This window comes from Pteropus vampyrus, unplaced genomic scaffold (assembly GCF_000151845.1).
Source record: "Pteropus vampyrus isolate Shadow unplaced genomic scaffold, Pvam_2.0 Scaffold526, whole genome shotgun sequence".
NCBI classification, from domain to species: Eukaryota; Metazoa; Chordata; class Mammalia; order Chiroptera; family Pteropodidae; genus Pteropus; species Pteropus vampyrus.
The window spans coordinates 696,078-722,338 of record NW_011889307.1 but is presented as its reverse complement, the minus strand read 5'-3'; the positions used below and the strand labels follow the sequence as shown (position 1 = coordinate 722,338).

Here is a 26,261-nt window from a genome sequence, read left to right as displayed (position 1 = left end):
CATTTTCCAAAAATGTTTAAAAAAATGGTATACTTCCCATTCAACTTAATTTCAAATTTAATTCCAATTTTTCAAAACTAAATAAATACTAAATGTCTGTAACAAAAAAATTATTTTAAATTAAAAAATAATCAAAAATAAAAACATAAATGAAAGAAGACCATAAAACACCAATTTTAAATGACAAACTTACCAGTTCTAAGCTCTCCTTCAAATAAAACTTCAGTTCAACATCTCATAGGTGAAGGCACAAAAAGTGGTAATGATGAATGGAACTGTTGCCCAGACAGAAGTGAAGCACCTACAATATTTAGCCAATATACTCTGAATGGCTTCCTGTGTAAAATTTCTAAAGCATAATTATAGTTTCGGTTGAACTTAGTGTATATATTTTTGTTTCTCTAAATTTGTTTCTCTGGCCAGGAGAAAACCAGATCAATAAGCCAAGAAACTAATAGCAATGCTGTATCTGTAATACAAATCTTACAACATGCAAAAGGTTCTATTGAAACTCTTATTTAAAATTTTACACAAAAGTAATTCCAAGTATATTAACAAAGCATAATAAACACTTTACTTAACTTCTGTCTGGTTCAACACCTGTTTATCATTTATAGTGTTTCTGGTGGGAATCTGACCTAAGATGGATTTGGTGGTGGTGGGAGGCTTATAACTGGGAAGAAGGATATTATAGGATTAGACTTTCATACAAAATTCAGGGGTCTTAATCTGGATTGACTTACAATAAATGGTGGCTTTTCAAATCTTTGAACAGAATGCCCCATTTATTTTTTTAAAAAAGAACAATTTCTTTAGCTGGAAATCTTCTAAACAGTGGTTGATTTTTAATCAGAAGGTTACAGGTATTACCTGCATGTCTATACATTTCAAAAGATGGAGAAATATTAACAACAAAATTATTTACCAATAAAGAATTACTTTTTCTTTCCTTAACGCTAGTGTAAAACAGTTCAATATTTTCTTAAGAATGCCACACTCTTAAAAATATTTCCATGAACTATAAATTGTTTTCCTAATGAAGTTTCATTCTTATAAATAAAAATTCTTACTCTTTATCTGTATCTCCTTCACTTTCTTCTCCATGATCGAAGCTCCAATTATTTTTAAAACCTCCATCTCTCTCAGATTCTGCTCTAGTCAAAGCTGAAATAAAAACAAACTGAGATAAGTATTCATTAATAAAGCTATTCAATATAAAATAAAATTGAGCATTCCCCAAGCCCTTTGCTTAGATTTTCTTTTAATTTGCTTGCCCTTTGACGATTTCTCATAAACATCTTATTTCCTCTAAAGAGAAAAAAATCCACATTAAAATGTTTTTGCTAATTTACAGTCATCCATGTGTGTTTGCTAGAGAAAGCTCAAATTAGTAAGGTATAATAAAAATAGGTAGCATAAATATGTATGAAATATATAAAAATCAACCTTGTATCTCCGTATTTGATGACTCATTCTAGAAATTAGTGCCTGTTAGTTTGCTTGCCTTATTCATGATAAACATATCCAGACCACTAACTTTTTCTTTACTGCCATCATCTGTACCTTTTAACAGAAGAGAAACAAATCAAGGACTTTTGTGTTGACAATATGGTAACCTCAATGTCAAAAAAAAAAACCAAAAAAAAACTATATCAGAATACCAAACATGTTTATTATGAGTTTAAAATTTTTTATAAGTGCACGGCTAAAATCCCCTGAAGCCATAAACAACTGGAAAGTGGGAACCCGAAGAGATAAATGAAATAAGATCTTAAGTTCTCATTTAGAGCCATGTGACAAAAACCTGATAGCCTAGAGTCAGGGCTTTAAGATCAAGTTTGGGGCCCCAGCAAGATGAGAAGTCAGACTGAAGACCAGAACACCTGAAGGGCAACACCCTGAGTGGACTAGAGAAAAAAAGAAACTCACTGAAGAAATTGACAGTGAGGATAATTATGTCTTGTCCTTGGCTCTGGGTTTCTGGATTAAATTGAAGACAACATGTATCCACCCCATGATTAGGGAATTCCTGACCATAAGTTCAAAAATACTCAGGTTTGAGACCAGAAGTTTCACAACCTACATGGCCCCAAAAGAATCCATAATTTAAAAAGTCTCACAAGAAAATATGCTCAGCATCACTAGACATTAGGAAAATACAAATCAAAACTATAATGAGATATTACTTCATACCCATTAAGATGGATATTAAAAGAAAAACCCACAAAAAATAATGCGTTGAAAACAATGTGGAGAAATTAGAACTCTTATGCATTGTTGATGGGAATGTAAAATGCTGCAGCCACTGCAGAAAAAGTTTGACAGTTCCTCTAAAGGTTTAACTCCATCAATCCCACTTCTAGGTATATACCCCAAAGAACTGAGGGCAGAGACTCTGATATTTGTACACCAATGTTCACAGCAGCATTATTCACAATCGCCAAAAGGTGGAAACCAAAATGTCCATTAACAGATGAATAAACAAAATGTGCTCTGTACACACACACACACACACGTATATTATTCAGTGATAAAGGCATGAAATTCTGATACACGCTACAACATGAATGAACCCTGAAAACATTACATAGAGTGAAATAAGCCAGACACAGAAGGTCGAATATTGTATGATTCCACTTTTATAAGGTACCTAGAATAGGCAAATTCAGAGATAAAAACAGAACAGCAGAAGCAAAAGGGAGAGGAGAATGGAGATTTATTTTTTAAAGGGTACGATTTTTGTTTGGGATGATGAAAAAGTTCTGGAAATGGATAGTGGCAATAACTGTACATTATAAATATACCTAATGCCACTCCACAACTGTATACTTAAAAATGATTAAAATGGTAAATTCTATATTATGTATAAAAAAACTATAAAAGCAAAAGACTAGAAGTCTAACTGAATCAAAGAGAAATCTTTTCTTAAAAAATATAAAATTTCGGAGACTGTCCCAGGTGCGGAGGGGGCCAACAAAGGAACAGTGGCAGCTGTCCCCCCAGCCTTGGCTCCTGCGCCACACAATTCAGTCTTTCTTCAAGCTGCTGACCAAGTTGCTGACCCTCCATTGGCACCCAGGAAGATCAGGCAATTCTACTGGTGAATACGGATGGATAAGAGAGGCCTTGGAAGATGAAAGGCATATGTAGATGAACAGGTACCCCAGGTAACAGCACCACCTTCCTGCTATGTGAGAGAGAACCCTTGAAAGCCTTCTTGAAAAAACCCTCCCTCCCTAGTTAAGGCTTCAGATGATACACACAGTTGAAATCCGAATGTAATTTCATGAAACCTTAAACTAGAATCACGCAGCCAAGTCGCTTCCAGATTCCTGATTCGTGGAAACTGAGATGATACATTTTGTTTTGAGCTACCAAATTTTTGATCAATCTGTCATTCAGCAATAAATGTCGTGCTTATATATGTCGTGCAAATATGTATATACATATATATAAAATTTCAATATAAGCCTCAAAAAAAAGTTTCAAAGAATATGAGACCACAACTAAAAATATCATTTAAACAGGAGAAAATAACTAGGAATACCAGGTGCTGCAGACGTTAAAAATAAAAATAAATAAAAATAAAAATAAACAGGAGGAAATAAACCATCATGAGCAAATCTGAAACTTCTTTATGTGCATACTGGGGCTGGACAAATAAGTAAATAGATAATGGCAGCAATGTTTCTCCCTGTCAGAGAAAGAGGTTACAAGTAAGCAAGAGAGGAAAGCCAGAACAGAGTCCATTAGAGAGACTGATATGAGCTCATATTGATACATGTACAGATGGATAGATACAGAAACAAATATAGATACGTACTGTACCATAGCAGTATACAGAGCTTAGTCTCAGTATGTCTAGGAGCAGTGACACCCCAGTAGCAATGAGCACACCTACAACCAGACCTTGATTTCTAAATACCATTCACCAATAAAAGGAGCCAGGACTCCAAGGAAAAATGACTGATTCTAGGGATGAAGAAGGAAAAATACAACATAAGCCTGGAATATTCTGCTGTGCCAGAAAGCAAGAAAGTACTTAAAAAAAGGGGGGGGGGCATGTCAAAAGATTAAAGGAGCCAATCTGAAAGACCCTGCCAATAGCCAAACAAAGGTAGAACAATTTTAGCAAAAATACATAACAATAGTATTGGATGATGACCCCGCAAATAAAATAAATACTCGAGTCTAAACTGATATAAACAACTGATTAATAAATGGAGAGAGAAGACATGTCTTTCTTACAAAAAAATACGTACAAACTCTCTCCTCTAAGAGATGAAACTTAATTCCCCTTCCCTTCAGTATACACTGGACTTGGTAACTCACTTCCAGAGTCAACTATAAAAATGGGAATAAAGTAAATTGACAGTGAAAAACCTGACAATCACAATCTCAGCCAGGTGTTCATCTAAAGTGATGTCTTATTCATACCATGTACAATTATGCACCATGTAATGAAGTTTCAAAGATAGACTGCATATACAACAGTGGTCTCATCAGATTATAATGTAGCTGAAAAATCCTATCCCCTAGTGATGTCATAGCCATCTTAATATCATTGCACAATGCATTACACAAATGCCACTGTATTACAACTTCTATAGTATTCAGTACTGCTGTTACAGGTTTGTAGCCTAGGAGCTATAGGGGAACGGAATTTGTCACTCCAAAATATGTCTCTTTGGCATAAGGATTTTAGGCTAGTTAATTTTAAGAAAGAGCAGGCATGAGAAAAGCTCTGAAAGCCAAGAGGCAAGTTAACCAAAAAGGCCAGTAGACAGTGAAAAATCAAGAGATATTTTATGCCCTAAAAGAACTAGGGTTCTGTACACATATTTCTAACAAACCTAATCATATTATTTCCTAATCGACAGATTAGAATCTATAAATTAATAAGTGAAAGAAAAATAGCCTCACAAAAGTGATAACTGCTGGTGAAAAATATATAAAAAGCAAAGACATTTTTAAAACATAAGTTTAGAGCAACTTTGAGTAAGAACAAAAACTTAAAATCCTCAAAAGTCCTTGAGACTATCACAATTTAATATTCTGCTATGGCTGACATTTGTAATGAGTGTGGAAAATTATGTCCACTATACCCCACTTATAAAATTGAAGGAAAGGAAAGATAAACATTGAGTGATCCCAGTTAAGTATCTCAAATTAAATACATGCATTTTTCTCCATACCCTCCACCAAAATGACAGTAATGGAAGGAGAGGGAAAAGCAGAAACCCATAAGAGCAAAATAACCCAGAAAGGGAGATAATAGCAGATGTGTGATATAACTGAATCAATGAAAGATGAGAATTTGATGGATGGGTGAGTAGGAACTGATTTAGTCACCTACAGAAAAGCAAATCTAAATGCCTGTGAAGGCATAAATATTACCAAATTGACACAAGAAAAAGATGTGCACATTGTTGTAGCAATAAAAGAAATGGAATTCATCATTAAGAATCTTTCCATAAAGAAAAATTCAGACCCAGAGGGCTTCTCCAGTAACTTCTTTTAAACTTTTAAGAAATAGCAACAAATTTACCTAAAGTTTCCCAGAAATAAAAAAAGGAACATTTTGCGGCTCATTTTGTGAAGTCAGAATACACGATCCCAAACCTGACAATGACATTCAAGGAAGAAAAATTACCAAGCATTCTCTCATGAAAACAGATATAATACACTAAATAAAATATGAGCAAATCAAATCCAGTGATATATAAATATTACCATCAAGTAGGGTTTATTCCAAAAGCAAGAGTTAACATTTGCAAATTATTAATGTACTAACAAAAAAAAATAAAAACTCTTAGCAAACTAAAAACAGAAGGGAACTTCCTTAATCTGAAAAAGAGTAACTATGAAAACCTTCGGCAAACATAATTTTCCCACTGCAATTAGCTATAAACAGTTCTACTACTCAACTACGTAGTGAGCGTGCTTACTAGCATAGTAAAGTCAAGTCAAGGGGAGAAAATGTGTATGAAGAACAAGGAAAGCAAACCAGAAGCAAATTTATTCAGGTACAAAACCCTAGAAAGGCTCAAAAACTGGAGGCGCTAGTTACATCCATAGGAAAGAAAATTGGCTTTTTTTTTTTTTTGAATATGTATTTAGTAGAGCGTGAGCTAATAAATATATAAAGAATAAAATTGGAATAATCATCATTTGGGAACCAAATGGATCCTAAAACTAACAAATAAGTGCAGGGGGGTCGGGGGGAGGTCAAACTAATGAGTGAAATATAATGAGAAACAGTATATTTACATTGTCTCAAAGTACTTCCCCACAAAATATATATTAACTACAAAGAGAAAAACAGTACCTTTCAGTGGAGAAACCTGGTCAACACCATCTTAACTAAATGATCAAAGTTAATTTCACAAGCAATAAGACAAAAGATCACTTAGTTTATGTCATTCCTTATAAAAACTCATAACTTGAATCTAATCATGAGGAAGCATCAAATAAATCCAAACTACAAAATAACTGTCCAGTGCATTTCAAACATGTCAAGGTAAAGAAAGACAAAGAAAGATCGAAAAACTATTCCAGATTACGAGACAAGACTAATTAAATAAATAATCCTTGATTGGACCCTGAGCCAGAATTTTTTTCCTTTTGAATAAAGAACATTTTCAGGTAAATAAAGTCTATAGATTAGATAATAATGCAATATCAATGTTAATTTTCTGATTTTGGTAACTGTACTGTAGTACTTTAACAGAATGTACAGTTCCTTAAAAAGGGCAGGTAGGACACTATGAGTATTTAGGCATAAATGGGCAGTATGCCTAAAATTTACTTTCAAATAGTTGAGGGGAAAAAAATTTTGTGTATATAAATATGTATAATTAGAAAGAGATAAATTATAATAAAGCAACTGTGTTAAATGTTAACATTTGTGGAAATAAGTTCGGGGCATATATGAGAATTATTGGTACTAGTCCTACAACTATCCTAAATGTAATTTAAAAACAAAAAGTAAAAACTTTAAAGAATCACAGCTTATCAGAGCAGCAACTCACAAATGGAAACTACCACAAGATCCAGTGCTAAGGTAGGAAAACCTAAGCTGTAAATTGATGAATTGTTGGAGGTTTAATGTAGACTACCTGTGAAGTGAAATAAGTGTTACTTGAAAGTACACTTGGATTAGTTGTAAATGTATACAGCAAACTCTAAGGGAACCACTAAAATTTTTAATGAAGTATAACTGAAATGCAAAGAAAGGAAAAAAATGGAATCATACAAAATGTTCAATGGCAAAAAAAAATAGTGGAAGACAAAAACAGGAACAAAGAAAAAGGGAGCAAATAGAAAACAGTAACAAATATGGTAGACATTAATCCAACTATATCAAAAATCACTTTGAATATAAATGGCCTAAATACATCAATTAAAAGAGAAAGACTGTCAGAGTGAATCAAACAGCAAGACCCAACCATATGCTGTCTACAAGAAACCCACTTTAAATAAAAAGGCACATGTAAATTAAAAGTAAGGTCTGGAGAAAGACACACCATGCTATCAATAATCAAAAGAAACAGGAGTAACTATATTAATTTCAGACAAAGCAAATGTCAAAGCAAGGAAAGTTATTAGGGATAAAAAAGGCATTACCTAATGTTAAAGGGGTCAATTCTCCAAGAAGACATAACAATCTTTAACATGTTTGTACATACCAACTGTGTCAAACCTCATAAGGCAAAAACTAATAGACTACAGGAAGAAATAGATGAATCTGTGACCATAGAGACTACAACACTGCTGTATCAGAAGTGGATTGATCCAGCAAGCAGAAAATTAACAAAGACATAGCTGAACTCAATAACACCATCAATCAACCAGATTGCAGGCATACCTCATTTTATTGTACTTAGCAGAAATTGTTTTTTTTTTTACAAATTGAAGGTCTGTGCCAATCCTGCATCCAGCAAGTCTACCAATACTGTTTTTCCAACAGCATTTAAGTCTCTGTGTCACATTTTGGTAATTCTCAAATTTTTTCATTATTATTATATTTGCTTTGATGACTGGTGATCAGTGATCTTTGAAACTACCATTATAATTTAAGGGCAAGCACAAACCACGTCCACATAACATGGTAAAATTATTTCATAAATGTTGTGTGCGTTCTGACTGCTCCACCAAGCGGCCCACTCCCATCTCTCTCTGTCTCCTTAGGCCTTCCTATTCCCTGAGACATACAATATTGAAATTAGGCCAATTAGTACCTCTACAATGGCTTCTAAGTGTTCAAAGAAAAAAGAGCTGCACATCTATCACGTTAAATCAAAAGCTAGAAATGATTAAGCTTAGTGAGAAAAGCATGTTCAAAAACCAAGACAGGCCAAAAGCTAGGCCTCTTGTGCCAAAGAGCCAAAATGAGCAAGCAGTAGCTGCAGATGTGATATAAAAAGCAGTAGAACTAGCAAGTGGAGACTGAAGATGTTACTGAATTGCTGCAATCTCATGATGAAACTTTAACAGATGACAGGTTGCTTCTCATGGATGAGCAAAGAAAGTGGTTTCCTGAGATGAAATCTACTAGTAAAGATGCTGTGAAGATTGTTGAAATAACAAAAGACTTAGAATATTACAAAAACTGAGTTGATAAAGCAGCGGCAGGGTTTGAGAGGACTGACTCAAATTTGGAAAGAAGTTCTGTGGGTAAAATGCTATGATACAGCATTGAGTGCTACAGAGAAATCATTCATGAAAAGAAGAGTCAATCCATGCAGGAAACTTCTCTGTCTTATTTTAAGAAACTGCCATAGCCACCCAACCTTCAGCAACCACCACCTTCATCAGTCAGCAGTCATCAACACTGAGGCAAGACCCACCAAAAGAAAAAAGATTACAATTCACTGAAGGCTCAGATGATGGTTAGCATTTTTTAGAAAGAAAATATTTCTTAATTAAGGTTTTTAGACATAATGCTACTGCACATGTAACAGATCATGATATAATATAAACGTAACATTTATTTGACCAGGAAATCAAAAAATTTGTGACTTGCTTTGTTGCAATATTTGCATTATTGTGGTGGTCTGGAACTGAACCTACAATATCTCCAAGGTATGCTTGTAATTGACATCTATAGACCATTTCACCGAAAAACAGAGGAATACATATTTCTCTCAAGCTCACTTGGAGCATTCGCTATAAGATAGAACATATTCTGGGTCATAAAACACACTTAACAAATTTATAGGAACAGAAATCATAGTGTCTGCTCTCAAACCACAAAAGAATTAAACTAGAAATTAGTAACAGAAAAATTAACTGGAAAATCCCAAATACATGGAAGTTAAACAATACACTTCTCAACAACAAATAGGTCAATGAAGAAATCAAGATAAATTTAAAGACATTTTGAACTAAATGAAAACACAACTTACCAAATTTGTGAGATGTAGTAAAAGCAGCACTTGGAGGAGAACTTATAGTATTAAATGCATATGTTAGAAAAGAGTATCTAAAATAAGTCATCTAAGCTTCTATCTTATGAAAGAGAACAATTTAATTCCAAAGTAAGCAGAAGAAAAGAAATAGCAAAAATTAGAACAGAAATCAATAAAATTGAACAGGAACCCAACAGAGAAAAATCAACAAAATCTATATAAAGAAAACTACAGAACTCTGATGAATGAAATCAAAGAAATAAATAAATGGAGAGATATTCCATGTTCATGGATAGAACTGTCAATATTGTCAAGATGTCAGTTTTCCCCAACTTATAGATTCAAGACAATCACAATCAAAATCTCAGCAAGTTATTTTGTGGATGTTAAGAAACTGATTCTAAAGTTTATTTGGAGAGGCAAAAGACCCAGAACAGCCAAAAAGTCTTTAAGAAGAAAAAATACAGAGGATGAATCCTACCCAACTTCAAGACTTACAATAAAGATACAGTAATCAAGTCAGTGTGTTATTGCCAAAAGAACAGAAGACTGAATTGGTGGAGAAGAACAGAGAGCCCAGAATAGAGCCACATAAATATAATTAACTGATCTTTGACAAAGGAACAAAAGCAAAACAGTGGAACAAAAGATAGTTTTTTCAAAAAATGGTGCTGGAACAATTAGACATCCACATGTAAAAAATTTAATCTAGACAGAGACTTTACACCCTTCACAAAAATTAATTCAAAATGGATCACAGACTTAAATATAAAATAAAAACTATAAAAATCTTAGAAGATAAAATAAGAGAAAACCTTGGGTAGAGAACCTTGGGTATGATAATCACTTTTTAGATATAATAAAAAGGCACGATCCATGAAAGAAAGAATTGATAAGCTGAATGTTAAAATTAAAAACTTTTGCTGTTAAAGACAATGTCAAGAAAATTAGAAGACAAACTACAGACTGGGAGAAAATACTGCAAAAGACATATCTGATAAAAGACTTCACCCCAAAAATGCAAAGAACTCTCTTAAAATTCAGTAAGAAAACAATCAACCCAATTAAAAAATGGGCCAAACATCTTAACAGACACACCTCACCAAAGAAAATATAGAGATGGAAAATAAGCATATGAAAAGATGCTCTACATCACATATCATCAAAGAAATCCAAATTTAAACAATGAGATACCACTACCTATTAAAATAGCCAGACTCTGGAACACTGACAACACCAAATGCTGGTGAAGATGTGCAGCTTCAGGAGCTCTCAGTCATTGCTGAAAGGAAGGCAAAATGATACAGCAACTTCGGAAGGCAGATTTGCAGTTTCTTACAAAACTAAAAATACTATTATGTAATATAGCAATTGCACTCCTTGATATTTACTCAAAGGAGTTTAAAACAAATGTACACACTAAAACCTGCACACAGATGTTTACAGCAGTTTTATCATAACCCCCAAAACTCAGAAGCAACCAAGATGTCCTTCAGTAGGTGAATGGATAAACTCTCGTACATCCAGACAATGGAATATTATTTGACACTAAAAAGAAATGAGCTAACAAGCCATGAAAAGACATGGAGGAACCTTAAATGTATATTTTTAACAGAAAGAAGCCACTATGAAAAGGCTACATGCTGTACAATTTCAACTTCAGTCACTCCTCAGGATCTGCGAGGCACTGTTCCATGTCTTGGGTATTGTAAATAATGCTGCTATGAACATGGGGGTACAGATATCTCTTTGACAGTGTTTTTATTTCCTTCAGATATATTTCCAGAAGTGGAATTACTAGAACATATGACAGTTCTATTTTTAATTTCTTAAGGAACTTCCATACTGTTTTCCATAGTGGCTGTACCAATTCACAATCCCACCAACAAACAGTGCACAAGGGTTCCCTTTTCTCCACATATTTATCTCTTGTCTTTTTGATGATAACCATCCTAACAGGTCTGAGGTGATATCTCACTGTGATTTTGATTTGCATTTCCCTAATGATTAGTGATATTCAGCACATTATAGTATACCTGTTGGCTATCTACACATCTTCTTTGGAAAAATGTTTGTTCAGGTCTTTTGCCCATTTTTTAGTTTGGTTATTTGTTTTTTTGTCATTGAGTTGAATGAGTTCTTTATATATTTTGGATATTACGCCTTTATCACATATATAGTTTGTAAATATTTAATAAAGTTTTAAAAGTATTTTTTAATGTAAAGAAAACATAAGGCGTACACTACATATAGATTTTGAAATTTAGTTACCACAGCCTGCGTAGCTAACTGGCACTCTCCTGCTGTCATAAAAACTAAAGAAATGAACAGTAATTAACAAAACAAAAAAATAAAATTATAATACAAAGGACCAGTAAGACTAAAGGATTTCTTGTGTCACAAAAAGCACATTAAAAAAGCAGATGACTACATTAAAAAGTTGTTCATAAAATTATTCCATTCATTTAAAAAATAAGACAAGTATTAATTACATAAAACATGTTTGATCAATATAATTAAACCAAGGTTTACTATTTAAAGTATATAAAGAACCCCAATAGTCCAAGAGAAAAACAAAATGGGCAGAAGATATGAATGAGCAATTAACTCGTGCAATTGAATACGGATTAACTCTAGGTTGGTACTCAATATTTTTTTAATGTTAAATGAACAATGAATAATCTTTTTAAATACGGCAATAAAAATACTGTAAGTCCTCAATGTCATCGATAAGTTCTGTGAATTTAAGCAGAATGACGTATAATGAAACAATGGTATAAGTTTACCATAGGCTAACTGTTATAAATAAGAGTTAACTAACTTCCTATGGCATCTCGTCACCATTATAACAAAATGATATTATTTGAGGACCTGCTGTACAGAGGCTCCTCAACTTACAAATAGGTTGGTTAAGTGCATTTTAAATCCCAAATGCACTTAATGCACCTAACATACTGAACATCAGAGCTTAGCCCAAACTACCTTAAACATGCTCATCAGAATACTTGCATTAGCCTACAGTTTAGCAAAATCATTAAACACAACAAATAAACTGTAGAGTACCAGTGCCTTACTCTTGAGATTGTATGCCTAACTGGGAGTTGCGCTCGCTATTGCTGCTCAGCATCACCAGAGTATCGTACAGCCTATCACTACCCTGGCAAATGATCAAAATTCAAAGTACAGTTTCTGCTGAATGCATATGCTTTCACACCATCAAAAGTTGAAAATTTTTAGGTGGAACCACAGTATCAGGGACCATTTGTATTCCACCTTATAATAAACAACACTACCTCAAAGTCAAACCACCATCTGATAACCTCATCAGAGCAAAAACTAAAACATCAGATATTATCAAGTAGGTGATGATGTATATAAATAGGAAAACTTAAAAACTACTAAGGAAAGCACTTTGTAAATCAATTTGGCAATACCTAGGTGAAGCTGAAATTACACATGATAATTCCAATGTTTTCACTGCTAAGGGATACACTAGATCAGGTGTCAGTAAAGTATGGCCTAGCCAAATCGGGCATGCTGCCTGTTTTCATAAGGCTCATAAGCTAAGGGCTTTTACATTATTAAATGATTAAGGGGGAAAAAAAAATCATATGAATGTTTCATGACACATGAAATTATAAAAAATATAAAATTTCAGTGTCCACAAAGTTTTATTGGCATATAGCCACACTCATTTGCTTATGTATTATCTCTTACTGCTTTCTTGCTAAAATGGCAGCATTCAGTAAACTACCACAGAGACTGTGTGGACTGCAAAGTAACTAACTATCTGGCCCTTTCCTGGGGATAGTTTGCTGACTTCTGCCTAGAGAAACATGCACATGTGCACAAGGAAATATACTTTTTAAAAAAGTTAATACTAGCAACATGAGATATACTTAGATATTCATAGTAGCAGTGTATGTAATGGTAAAAAGTTGGACACAACCTAAATTTCCAAACAGGGGAATGTATAAATAAAATGTAGTATAATTTAGTAGTTGACAGATGGCCACGGGGATGGGAAGCACAGCATAGGGAATACAGTCAGCATTAATGTAATGACTAGGTATAGAGCCAGAGGAGAGAAAGAGCAATTAAGGGGATCATTTCATAAACTATATAAATGTCTAACCAATGTACTATATACTTGAAACTAAGAAAATAAAATTTTTAAAAATGTAGTATATTCATATTATGAAATACTAAAGGACAATAAAAATAAAAGCACTAGATTATCACCATTAATCTCTCCAACAATGCTGTAAGAATGAAAAGTTGCAGAATAAAGTATAATATGATTTATAAAATATACGAAAATATGCAAAACAATTTACACACACACACACACACACACACACACACACACACAGTTCAGAGATACATACATAAAGAGTAAAGTACAATGAAATGAAGGGGAATGAAAACTACTTAATTATGGATGGTGGTTACCCCTGGAGAGGAGGTAGGAGGATGCCAGAAGGAAATAGTTTACCCCAGCTTCAACTGCATTGGTGATGTTTTCTTTAGGTGAGGAGGTAGAACATGAGTTTTTTGCTATATTATTCTTTTTAGCTCACATTAATGTAAAATATTTCCCCCAAATTTTAAAACTATCATTGATAATATTTTACAATAAAAAAATAGGACAAAATTTTTTAAAAGGATCACTGAGACAGAAGTTAACTTCCGCAACAGAAATATAAAATTTAGAAATGTAAAAAGCAGTGAAAGAAAACAGAGAGAATCAAAAGCAAATGTCAGAAAATCCCAATAAAGCAATTTTTGGTGGCTCTATAGTGCTATCGATTCAGTCTTGATCTCAAGAACCTATCAAAATTCTCCAAAAGCAGTCTCTTGGAGCCCTGGGCCACCATATTACAAGTTTCAGTAACCTAATGCAGAGATCACATCAAGAGGCTTTTAAACTACATAAAGAGAGTAGGGCCTAACTTTCCATTGCTGATAGAGGTCAAACATTTGAAAGCCATCTTGGAACCTCCAGACCAGCCAAGCCACCACTGAATAACTACTGCAAATGCTACATTAAGCAGAAAAATCACCCACGTGAGGTGGTATTTCTCAAATTCCTAATTTACAAAACCTTTATCCTCTGGTGCAGAAAACAAATAGATTGTCCGTTAATACCTCAAGATGGAGTCTGAATATATTATATCCTTGGAAGTAACAGACTAACTTGGAAGTAAGTAAACTAGAGTTCTCTATGAGTCACCAACACCATAATATTCTTTGACTCAGGATCCACCCATTTATTGTTCAGTGTTCTCTCAATTTATCTACTTCTTCGTTCCACTCAGTGAGTTTCTATGGACCTTTTTTGGCAGGATGATGACACACAGTTAGTTCCATCCAAGGCCATTATCGGGCAGCAGTGTGGTGCTATTGGTGTTGCTGGAAGCTCCCTGATCTTCTACAGAACATAAATATCAAGTACTTATCCCAAAGTAATGCAGTTAGTTCTAACTTTACACAGAATACTCAATTTCTAAAATTAGTTGTCTCAAGCTGATGCACACCAAGTTACAAAGCAAGGAAATGAACAACTCAAAAATGACTGCAAAAAACCAGGCAGCTCCAAGTATTCCTTCAGCACCAAGGAAAGGGGAAGAGGGCCATCAAAGTGACATGGGAATTTAGCACTCAGTGAGACAGACCAGTAAAACACTTTAATTCTTAAAGTGCAAATGAATAATTCAACAAGGAGAAAATTGAGTTTTATAATAAACTTAGAAGATAAACTTGAAAAACAGGTAAAGCCTGTAAATGGTAAAGACAAAGGAGACACAGGAGTTGGTACTCAAACTAGTGAAGAAAATGCTGATAAAGATTCTCAGACTTGAGTGGCAGAGTGAGAGAAGTCCCTGAATCTCTCCCCTTGAAACAACAATAAGCTGAACATCTACAACTCAACAAAAAAAAAAACACCCAAACTGCACACCAGCACATCTGAGCATGGAATCTGTGCATAAGAGCTACCGGAGATCAGAACCGCAGGTGTCGGGTGGTGGACTTGGAGAAACAAAGAAGCTGCCTCTCACAGCCACCAGAACTTCCTGTAGGAGGAGGGGGAGGGGAGAACAAGTATATAACATAAAACAAGACGGACCAGAGGGAAAACCCACAAAAGCCAACCAAAATAAAGGAAACAAAAACACAAGGACAAAGAAGCAATGGAAACACCAAGCTACCAGAAATCAAAAGAAAAAATGGCTGTAAGACCTCATATTTCAATAATCACCCTAAATGTAAATGGACTGAACTCACCAATAAAAAGGCAGAGTTGCAGAATGGATCAAAAAACAAAACCCAACCATATGCTGCCTCCAGGAGACACATCTCAGTTCCAAAAACAAATATAGACTCAAAGTGAAAGGGTGGAAAATTATATTTCAAGCAAATGGCATTCAGAGAAAAGCGGGAGTAGTGGTACTAAGATCAGACGAAATACACTTCAAAATAAAAAAAGTAAAGAAAGATACTGAGGGACACCTCATAATGATAAAGGGAATCATGCACCAAGAAGACATAACACATTAATATCTATGCAACCAATCATAGAGCCCTGAAATATGTAAAGCAATTAACAGAACTAAAGAGAAAAACAGATCAAAACACTATCGTAGTAGGGGACCTAAATACCCCACTGTCAGATATGGATAGATCATCCAAACAAAAAATCAATAAGGAAATAACATCCTTAAATGACACATTAGACACAACTATCCCAAAACAGCTGCTTATACATTCTTCTCTAGAGCACATGGAATATTCTCAAGAATCAACCACATCCTGGGACGCAGAGATAGCCTCAACAAACATAAGACGGTTGAAATCATACCAACTATATTCTCTGATCATAATGTTTTGAAGCTAGAGATCAAATGCAAAAAGAAATCAGGAAGAATCACAAAGACATGGAGATTAAATAAGATGCTACTGAAGAATAACTGGGTCAGAGAAGAAATAAGAGAGATCAAGAGATACATAGAAACAAATGATAGTACAACATATCAAAACTTTTGGGACATGGCAAAAGTGGTCATAAGAGGCAAGTTCATATCATTACAGGTCTATCTCCAAAAACAAGAACAAGCCCAAATAAACAACCTGACGCTTTATCTTAAACTAGAAAAGGTAGAACAAATGAAGCCCAAAGTCAGCAGAAGGAAAGAAATAATCAAAATTAGAGCAGAAATAAATGAAATTGAAAAAAAATATAGAAAAAATAAATGCAACAAAGAGCTGGTTCTTTGAGAAGGTTAATAAAACTGACAAACCCCTGTCTAGACTCATTAAAGAAAAAAAGAGGAAAGATACAAATAAACAAAATCAAGGATGAAAGGGGAAATTATGATGGACACTGGAGAAATACAAAGGGTCATACAAGAATACTATGAAAAAGTACAGAACACCAAATTTAATAACCTAGAAGAAATGAACCAGTACTTAGAAAAATACAACCTTTCTAAGACTGAATCAAGAAGGACTGGAAAATCTAAATAGACCAATCAGCAGTATGGAAATTGAAATGATCATCAAAAACCTACCAAAAAGGAAAAGTCCAGGACCAGATGGCTTCACCAGTGAATTCTACCAAACATTCAAAGAAGATTTAATATCTATTCTCCTCAAACTCTTCCAAAAAAATCGAAGAGGTAGCAATACTTCCCAATTCATTTTATGAGGCCAATATCACCCTGATACCAAAACCTGGTACAGATAACACAAAAAAAGAAAACTACAGACCAATATCTCATGAACACGGATACAAAAATCCTAAATAAGATATTAGCCAACCAAATACGGCAACATATTAAAAGGATTACACATCATGATCAAGTGGGCTTCATTCCAGGGGTACAGGGATGGTTCAACATACGCAAATCAATTATTGTGATACACCACATAAATTAAAAAATAAGAATCATATAATCATATCAATGCAGAAAAAGTCTTCGACAAGATACAGCACCCATTTATGATCAAAACACTTAACAAAACCGGTGAAGAAGGAAAACACCTTAATATAAAAAAGCCCATGTTTGACAAGCCCTCAACCAACACTATACTTAATGGTGAAAACTAAAAACCTTCCCTCTAAGATCAAGAACAAGGCAAAGCTGTCCACTATCGCTACTCTTATTCAATATAACACTGGAGGTCCTAGCAAGTGCAGTCAGGCAAGAGAAAGATATAAAAGGCAACCAAATAGGAAATGAAGTCAAACTGTCACTATTTGGGGATGACACGATTCTCTATATAGAAAATCCTAAAGACTCCACAAGAACACTACTAGAAATAATAAGCAAATACAGTAAAGATTCTGGATACAAAATCAATGTTCGAAAATCCATAGCGTTCCTATACTCTAATAACAAAGTGTCAGAAAAAGAAGTGGAAAAAATAATTCCTTTTGCAATTGCAACAAAAAGAATAAAATACGTAGGAATAAATCTAACGAAACATGTGAAGGACCTATATAATGAAAACTATAAGAAATCGAAGAAGATACAAAGAAATGGAAAGGTATTACGTGTTCTTGGACTGGAAGAATTAACATAGTTAAAATGACCTTATTACCTAAAGCATTATAGAGATTTAATGCAATCCTCATCAAAATCTGATCAGCATTTTTTAAAGAAATAGAACAAAAAATCATCAGATTTGTATGGAAGCACAAAAGACCCCAAATTGCCAAAGACATCCTGAGGAAAAAAAATGAGGCTGGAGGCATCACTCTGTCCAACTTCAAATTATACTACAAAGCGACAGTAATCAAAATGGCATGGTACTGGCAGAAAAACAGACACACGGACCAGTGGAACAGAAATGAGAGTCCAGAAGTAAACCCATATTTACATTGGTAAATAATTTTCAACAAAAGAGCCAAAAACATACAGTGGAGAAAAGAAAGCCTCTTCAATAAATGGTGCTGGGGGAACTGGAAAGCCACCTGTAAAAAAATGAAACTAGCCTGTTCTCTATTACCACACACCAAAATTAATTCAAAATGGATTAAGGACCTGAATATAAGACGTGAAACAATAAAAAGCATAGAAGAAAACATAGGAACTAAATTCAAGGACCTTGAACTTAAAAGAGGATTTTATGAATTTGACCTCAAAGGCTAGGAAAGTAAAAGCTAAAATAAATAAATGGGACTATATCAAACTGAAAAGCTTCTGCTCAGCAAAAGAAATCATCAACAAGGTAAATAGTCAACCCTCCGAATGGGAAAATATATTTGCAAGCAACACCTCCAATAAGGACCTAATATGCAAAATATAAAAAGAACTCAATAACAACAAAAAAAAACAAACAATCCAATCATAAAATGGGTAGAGGACCTGAACAGACACTTCTTCCTGGAGGACATACAAATAGCTAACAAATATATGAAAAGATGCTCAACATCTCTAGCTATTAGGGAAATGCAAATCAAAACCACAATGAGATACCATCTCACATCTGTTAGAAAAGCTATAATCAACAGGACAAGTAATAACAAATGTTGGAGAGGATGCAGAGAAATAGGCACTCTCATATGCTGCTGGTGGGACTGCAAATTGGTACAGCCACTATGGAAAACAGTATGGAGGTTCCTCAAAAAACTAAGAATTGATCTACCATATGATCCAGCAAGCCCTCTACTGGGCATTTCCCCCAAAGACTTGAAAACCCATAGCTGACAATAGTAGACCATTCACTGTTGCATCACTCCAAGTAATGTGACTTAAGTATACAACTTCAGTGGGTTGTAATTGTGATCATTAACAATCTGACTTTGACTTTGTGGATTAACTGTTGTGTTTTGTACTGGTATAGTTTAATTTTTTCCTGTAAATAATGTGACCATGTTCTCTAAGAGTTTAGGTAATAAAAATAGAAAGATTACAATAACAACTCCAGCATGACCCAGATATCCCTGAATGAAAGAAAAAAGAAAAGTTTCTAACATTATTCCTCTTTTCTTCTTACTTATACTTGCCTGGTTTCAGAAATTCTTGAATCAATCGCTGATCAAAGAAAAGTCAAACCCATGAGTACTTCTGTTGATATTTATACCTTTGAAACTAATTACAAATTGTGTGGCCTACTTTGTTTCTTTAGCTTCCTAAACCATCCAATTTTAAGAAATAGTATGACTTCATTGGATTAAAAACAAAACAAAAAAACACCACATAAGTATGAGAGAGGAAAGACAGCTGTGTAGATTAAGATGGCTGCAATTTCTTTGCCACTTGTGCCCTTGAATGGTCATGCCTAATTCCTCTCCCCTTAAATCTGGGCTGACTCTGTGACCTTTGGGCCAATGTAATATAGCAGAAGTAACTGTAATTTCTGAAGCTGGCCTTAAGATATCTGTAGCTTCTGCTTTTACCCTCTTACAGTGCTGCTTCATCAATAAATGATAATTCCCTATAAATTCTTATTATTTTTACTTCCCTTGTCCAGCCCCCATCACAAAGGGAAAGTAGGAAAAAGAAAGAATCGGGAAGTAAAAGCATAAAGGAGGAAAGATGGAGGCAGGACGGAAATGATGAAGGAGGTTAAGGCTCTAAGTCAGGTCCCAAGCTCCAGTTCTGATCTCCCCACTAATTTACTCTAGGTCACATAACCTCTCCATATCTTTAAATATTTCCTCAAATATTATGCATATTTTTATAACGACAACAGGAACAATCAACTTAATGGAAGTCTAGACATATGGAATACATAATTTCATTCTCTTTCCTCTCATATTACACTAGTTAACCTACAATATCAAGAACAATAAGCTAATACCTAGAAAAAGAAAGTAAGTGAAAGAAAAACATTAAAAACTAAATTTCAAATAAAAGGCAAGATGGAATGAAAGCAAGAAAAGGAAATTCTTTTTCTCTTCTCTACCTAAGAAAATAAACATAATAATTAATACCAACTAACACATAGTGCCTGGAATTATATGCCTGGAATTGTTCTAACAATGTACTATATTAACACATTTAATCTTCACGGCAACTTTATGAGATAACTATAATTATTAGCCTTGTTTTATAGATAAGAAAAAACAGAGGTTAAAGAATCTATATCCAAGATCACACAGCTAGTAAGTAGTAGAGCTAGATGTTGGATTCTAGCATTCTAGCTTCTGAGTTCACGCTCTCTCTATAGATTTCTAATGAAAATCATTTCCATTCCAAGTGAGTTTCTTTCTACTCTATTCCATGAGTACATGAAATCAAGTGATAAGCAGAGTATATCAGTTTAACTGAGATGAAACCAGGAAATACATATACTTAAGCAATAAATAAGGAATGACACCATGATGTAGTTTCTAAAAGTAGTACAATCAAAAGAAAAAGGAGCAGGGCTAAATGGAGAACTCTGTGGTGTGTTCCTCTGAGCAGACTGAAACCAAAGGCCCTGTTCATATTCATGGAATGCTGATCATTTAGGAGAAATTATTTTAGTCCAAGAGATATTGTGAAGTATTACCATCCCTAGTAAAAGTGACAAACTAATTAGGTTCTGAATTGCATTTATATGCATTTATAGACATTTAAGTAAGGCTAAATATGGCTTAGGGGAAATGGAAAATACTTCTCATGTAGCAATATAAGCAATTTTGCTGGTATATAGGACAACGCTGCAGTCTTTTCAACCTAGTGCACAAAGTCCACAAAGAGAAACGGGCCGGAATGAAAAAGAAAACAACGTAGTTAGTTCTGTGTGTGCGCGCGCACACACACACATACACACACATATATTTATGAATAGGATGGATGGATGGATGGATGGGAAAGAAGAAAAAAAATGGAAGAAAATATTGGTGAGGCAATTATTTGGTAGAAGAAAAAAGGCAAAGAGAAAGTTAGATATGAACAAGTACAGCATAAACAAAGACATAAATGTGAAAGTAGACTTGTTAGAGATTCCACAGAGAAAAGGTGGAAAATATTAACAAAAAGGTTACAAAGACAAACTAGCTACCATCACCTCTGCCCTATCCTGCAAGTTCCCTAACTGGTCTTGCTGATATCTTTCCTCCCTCTCTAAAGCTTTCTCCCTGTGGTAGCCAGTGACTTTTTTTGAAACAAATCTGATGTTACCTCCAGTCTCATCTTGTACTACTCTCCTTGCTAGTACCACACAGTCCTCTTTTTAGTTCTCTAAATGTGCCATGGACCATTTTATTCCCTCTGCCTGGAAAGTTGTTTCTCCACCTTTTCTTCTCTTATTCACCCTTCAAACTGCTTTGATTAGATCAAATTCTCACTGTTATGAATAATCCCCTTTTGCCGCACGACAGTTGTAATTTTACATTTACAAGTGTGATTATTTGATCACTGACTTTCCTCAGTAGACTAGAAAAGTCAGAGAAATCACATTTCCCCCATCATTGTGATTCTCCCTCAGCTCAGTACCTACAACATTATAGTTACTTAATAAATATTTGCTGAGTAAACAAAAAGAAACCTGCCAAACTGCCAAAAGTGAAAAAACAGTATAAGGAAACCTTAAATGTATGAAACAGAAAATAACAAGTCAAAGAGAAAAAAAAAAATTCAATACAAGCTGTGGCCTAATAAAATGCACATAATTTCAGTGTGACATTATACAAACAAAATAAAGTGCAATAGTAGCCAGTCTTTTTCCTAATGAAGCCAGAAAAATAAATGGTATTAATATTTTACTTAGTGGTTATAAGAATTTAAAACATAATTTAGAATATAGATGACAAAGACACCTCAAACTCAATTTAACCAAAGCAGAGCTATTTACTTCCTATTTCTCCACCTGTTGACTCCACCTCAGTAAATGGAATTACCCTCCAACACTTCAAATAAAAACCCTAAGAATCATCCTTGATTTCTCCCTTACTTCGATCCTCAATATACAACCCATTACAATTCTGTTAGCTCTATGTCCAAAGATATCTTCACTCTAACCACTCTTCCCCAGCCTCCACTGCCATCACCCTATCCCAAGCCCCTGTATTTTAAACCACTATGTGTCCTAACTCATGCTTTTACTCTTACTCTTTTCTAATCCATTCCACACTGCGCAGTGATTTTTTTAAAGATAAATTATATCATGACAGACCTTTGCCCCAAACTGTTCAATGATTTCCCACTTCTCAGAATGAAATAAAAATTATCTTGCATGATAGATCTGTTGCCTCTCTTTCAAATCACCCTTTTGCTTGCTACATTACAGCCATAATGACCATTTTGTTTAACAAATGGAATCATGTATCATCTGAGAATCTTTACACGCATTATCCTCTCTGCCATATTCTAAAGCATCCCATAGTTAAGGTGTTACCTTAAATCAGGTGTCACTTCCTCAGGAAGGCCTTTCCTGACTTTAACACTATGTAAAATGACTTTTCCATTCTTTCATTGTTCTGTATGTACATTTCTTCTATAGCCTTTACCATATTGTTATCATCTTGTTTATTAACAACAAATATGTTCCAGGTGCAAGAAATATGAAGGTGAAAAAACAAAGTCATTGCTTTCATGGAGCTTATATTTTAGTAGGGCTGAAAAACATGAAAACAAGAATTTATCATGTGTTAAGTGCTATTACAAAAAATGAAATGGTGTGGCAGCATAACATTTTAAGTATGTTATCAGGTCTGAGCAAATCTGAATAAAATGAAGAAGGGTATTAATGAAAATGTGGGGTAAGATGGTTCTAAATAGATTAATTTTAGTTATTTATTAAGAGTCTCTCCCACTACTATATAAGTCCTATGAAGGCAGGGACCTTATATCTTATGCACTGCTGTATTCACCTTGGTACAGTGCCTAGCACAGAGTAGGCTGCTGCAAATATTTGATGAGTGAATGAAAACCTACTTCAGTTTTTCAAGTCCACTGGAGAGTGAGGAAAGTATACTATGTAGATGTTTAAATATTAAACACTAAGGGCCTATGGGGAAACATTTTGAAAACATATTAACAAGCTAATACAAAATGTACATTGCTGCAAGTTACAGTGCAGAATTTTATTATTAAAAGTGTAAAGAACCAAAAAGAATTAAACACAAAAAATTAAAAAATACAATTAGTGCTGAATATCATTCTATTTATTTAAAAAGTTTCAGTACAATATATGAAAATCAGATGAGAAACTGAAATCCTTGCTTTTCTTTATCCTCATATTCTAAACAAGTTACCATTCGTTTTATGAGAATGCTAAAGGAAACATGATGAAACTCAAAATTTATCACATCTGTATAGTCATAGACCCTTAAATTAGAATAAACTAAAAGCAACAGTTTGAAATTCACATCTGCCCTGTATGTGTTGGCTTTATTTGTGCTCTTTCTATCCTATATTCATCTAGTCAGAACTTAAACTGAATCAGAAGTGTATAGAAGCCCGAAACTTACTACAGCACAAAAGTATAATCATCTGCAAATAGAATAATAAAGTCAGTAAGCCATTATTTGAGGTCCCAATATCAAAACAAAAAATAATGCATGTAGCACCCTGTAACACAAGTTGCACCACTCTGAGACTCTGACAGGCACCCATTCTGCCCAAACTAGAATAGAGGTAGAATGGAGGTAATATGAAATGAACCCAGAAAAACTTACAAGCTTTCCATATCTTCTTACCAGGAATACCATATAAAACTCTCATCACTTTTAGACAAAGACTGGCTTACACAGCAAGGTAAAATTCCTTTTGCTTTGCTACACTCATGGAAGAAGAATTAAGAAAATTAAGATTTCTTTTCCCACCCACATCTATCAATCCTTATTCATTCATTAGACTAATACTGAGTACCTACTGTGTTCCAGGCACTGTTCCAAGCATTGTTTAAAAAAAAAAAAAAAAAACATAAGGCATACCCATTCCTCAACACTCTTAAAGAACCACAGTTAAATTGTACTTTCTTAATTTAGAAATGTTTCTAATTAGTTATTTTTTAAGTTATCCTTATACTGCATATGAAAATCATCTTGCAAAATTACCCAGAGTGGTTAATCCTTTTAAATAATCACCGCACACAGCCTCATTTTCCTAAACAAGAAATATATATAAGCTCAATTACCAGCGTAAACACTGAACACATAATCAAACTAAGCAATGTGAATATTAAAGTTCCTGGTCCATAGCTACGATAAATTTAGCTGTATTTTGGGGGTCCCTATATATGTGGGCAAAGAGCCAATATTGTTATCCATTGCCACCATCCTCAACAATAACATAGTTTTTACTAAGACTGGCCTTACTTAGCCTATCTAAATCAAATGTTTTAACTTCCTTACAAGTGAATAAAAATGGGACCACCCAAACTTTTGTCTTTAGCTTTGGTGACTGACTGTTCCAAAATTGTGATTGTGAATCTCGTTCTCTTTTTTCTGATAAATTATTTTTAGCAAAACACATTTTAAGAATATCAGACAAGGCCAGGTATAACCTGAATGCTGGCTGTAAAAAGCCTGAAGTTCTATGAAACAGGAAGAGCAGTGAGTATAAAAGATACTCAATTAAACTACCCTCTCCCTTTCCTACTTAGATTGGTCTCCAATTTCACCCAAACTTAGCGATCTGAAACTTTTCCATGAACAAACACCCAACAAGACCTGAATGCAATCTGCTCTCATCCTTGGGCCACAAGCACAAAAAATAAAAATCAAAAAAATCAAAAAACGTGAGACTTACGCGTGCACTCTCAAAGGACACCCACCATGTCCGGCTCGCATCCCAACGCACCCGCGCCTTCCTCCGCCGTGCCGGCTCCCAGCCAAGCCCCTTCCACCGACGGGCTCGAACCCAGCGCGCTGCCTCCTCGCCATCGCCCCGGCAGCCCCCGCGCCCCCGCCGCCCCACCCCCCCGTACCTCCACCGCCCCTCCAAACCTACCCGGCGCGAATAACCGAATATCCGGGGATCGAGGGGCCACATTTTCTCGTATTCCCCCTCCCCCCCACATGGGCAGACATACATGTACCTTCCAGAAAATTAATCTCCCCTGAGCTGCCGCCGCTCTTGCCAGCCGCCATCTTCCTCCTCCCACGCCGCCTCCTCCTTAATCCATGGCCCACACCGCCGCCGCGCTCGCCGGGATGAGGGGCCGCGCCGCAGGAGGGTAGCCGCCTCAGGGTTGCGGGCCTCGGACTCGGCCGTCAGGCGGGCGGCGTTCCCGCGTCCGGACGGGCCTACACAAAACCAGGCCAGGCGTTCCGGGGCCTGTATGCGGGCTGGCGGGCGGCGAGGCCCGCGGCCTGGGCTTCTCAGGCCCCTCCGGGGCAATGCGAGCGGCGACGACGGCGACGGCGCTTCCCAAGCCCGCTTCCTCTCGGCCCACGACTCCCCATCCACCGCCCACTCAAGCCGCCTGAGAAGCTTCCCCCAGCCGCGGGCCCCGAGGAAGATAAGTAGAAGGCGACCACACAAACACGCCTCCCTTCGTCCCGGGCCGTAAAAATGGCCGCACCCGCCGCGCAGGGCGGCAAGGTCTCCGCTACCGTCAGGCGTCCCCCGGCCCCTCGCTCCTTCTGCAGCCGCCGCCGCCGCTACGGCCGTCCGCCCACCCCGCCCAGGCGTGAATGCATCAGCGGAGGCCTTTGCGACTGTCCATGTGGACAGGGGTGGGTCTCTGCCACCGCTTCGCGTCCGTAGCCACAGCAGCTCCTGCCGCCGCCGCTCCTCCCCCCACGGGCGCTGGAGCTGCCGCCCGGCTCCCGCCCCCGCCCCGGCGCCGCCCCTTTCCCATATTGTTATCATCTTGTTTATTAACAACAAATATGTTCCAGGTGCAAGAAATATGAAGGTGAAAAAACAAAGTCATTGCTTTCATGGAGCTTATATTTTAGTAGGGCTGAAA

At 35.7% G+C, this 26,261-nt stretch overlaps 1 protein-coding gene across 14 annotated transcripts in view; it reads right to left on the bottom strand.

Moving 5' to 3' along the window:
- SENP6 (SUMO1/sentrin specific peptidase 6) overlaps nt 1-26,149 on the bottom strand; it is a 93,796-nt gene extending 67,647 nt beyond the window's left edge. For 4 of the 14 annotated variants that reach the window (XM_023525104.1, XM_023525107.1, XM_023525109.1 and 1 more), the window contains exons 1-2: nt 25,122-25,233; nt 1,071-1,164 (exon numbers count right to left, since the gene is read on the bottom strand). In XM_023525104.1, the coding sequence (XP_023380872.1) occupies nt 1,071-1,164; nt 25,122-25,230 (203 nt within the window). In that variant the 5' untranslated portion in view covers nt 25,231-25,233. The other 10 variants (XM_011383562.2, XM_011383564.2, XM_023525112.1 and 7 more) reach the window with 9 other exon arrangements.
- Nucleotides 26,150-26,261: the final 112 nt, after the last annotated feature.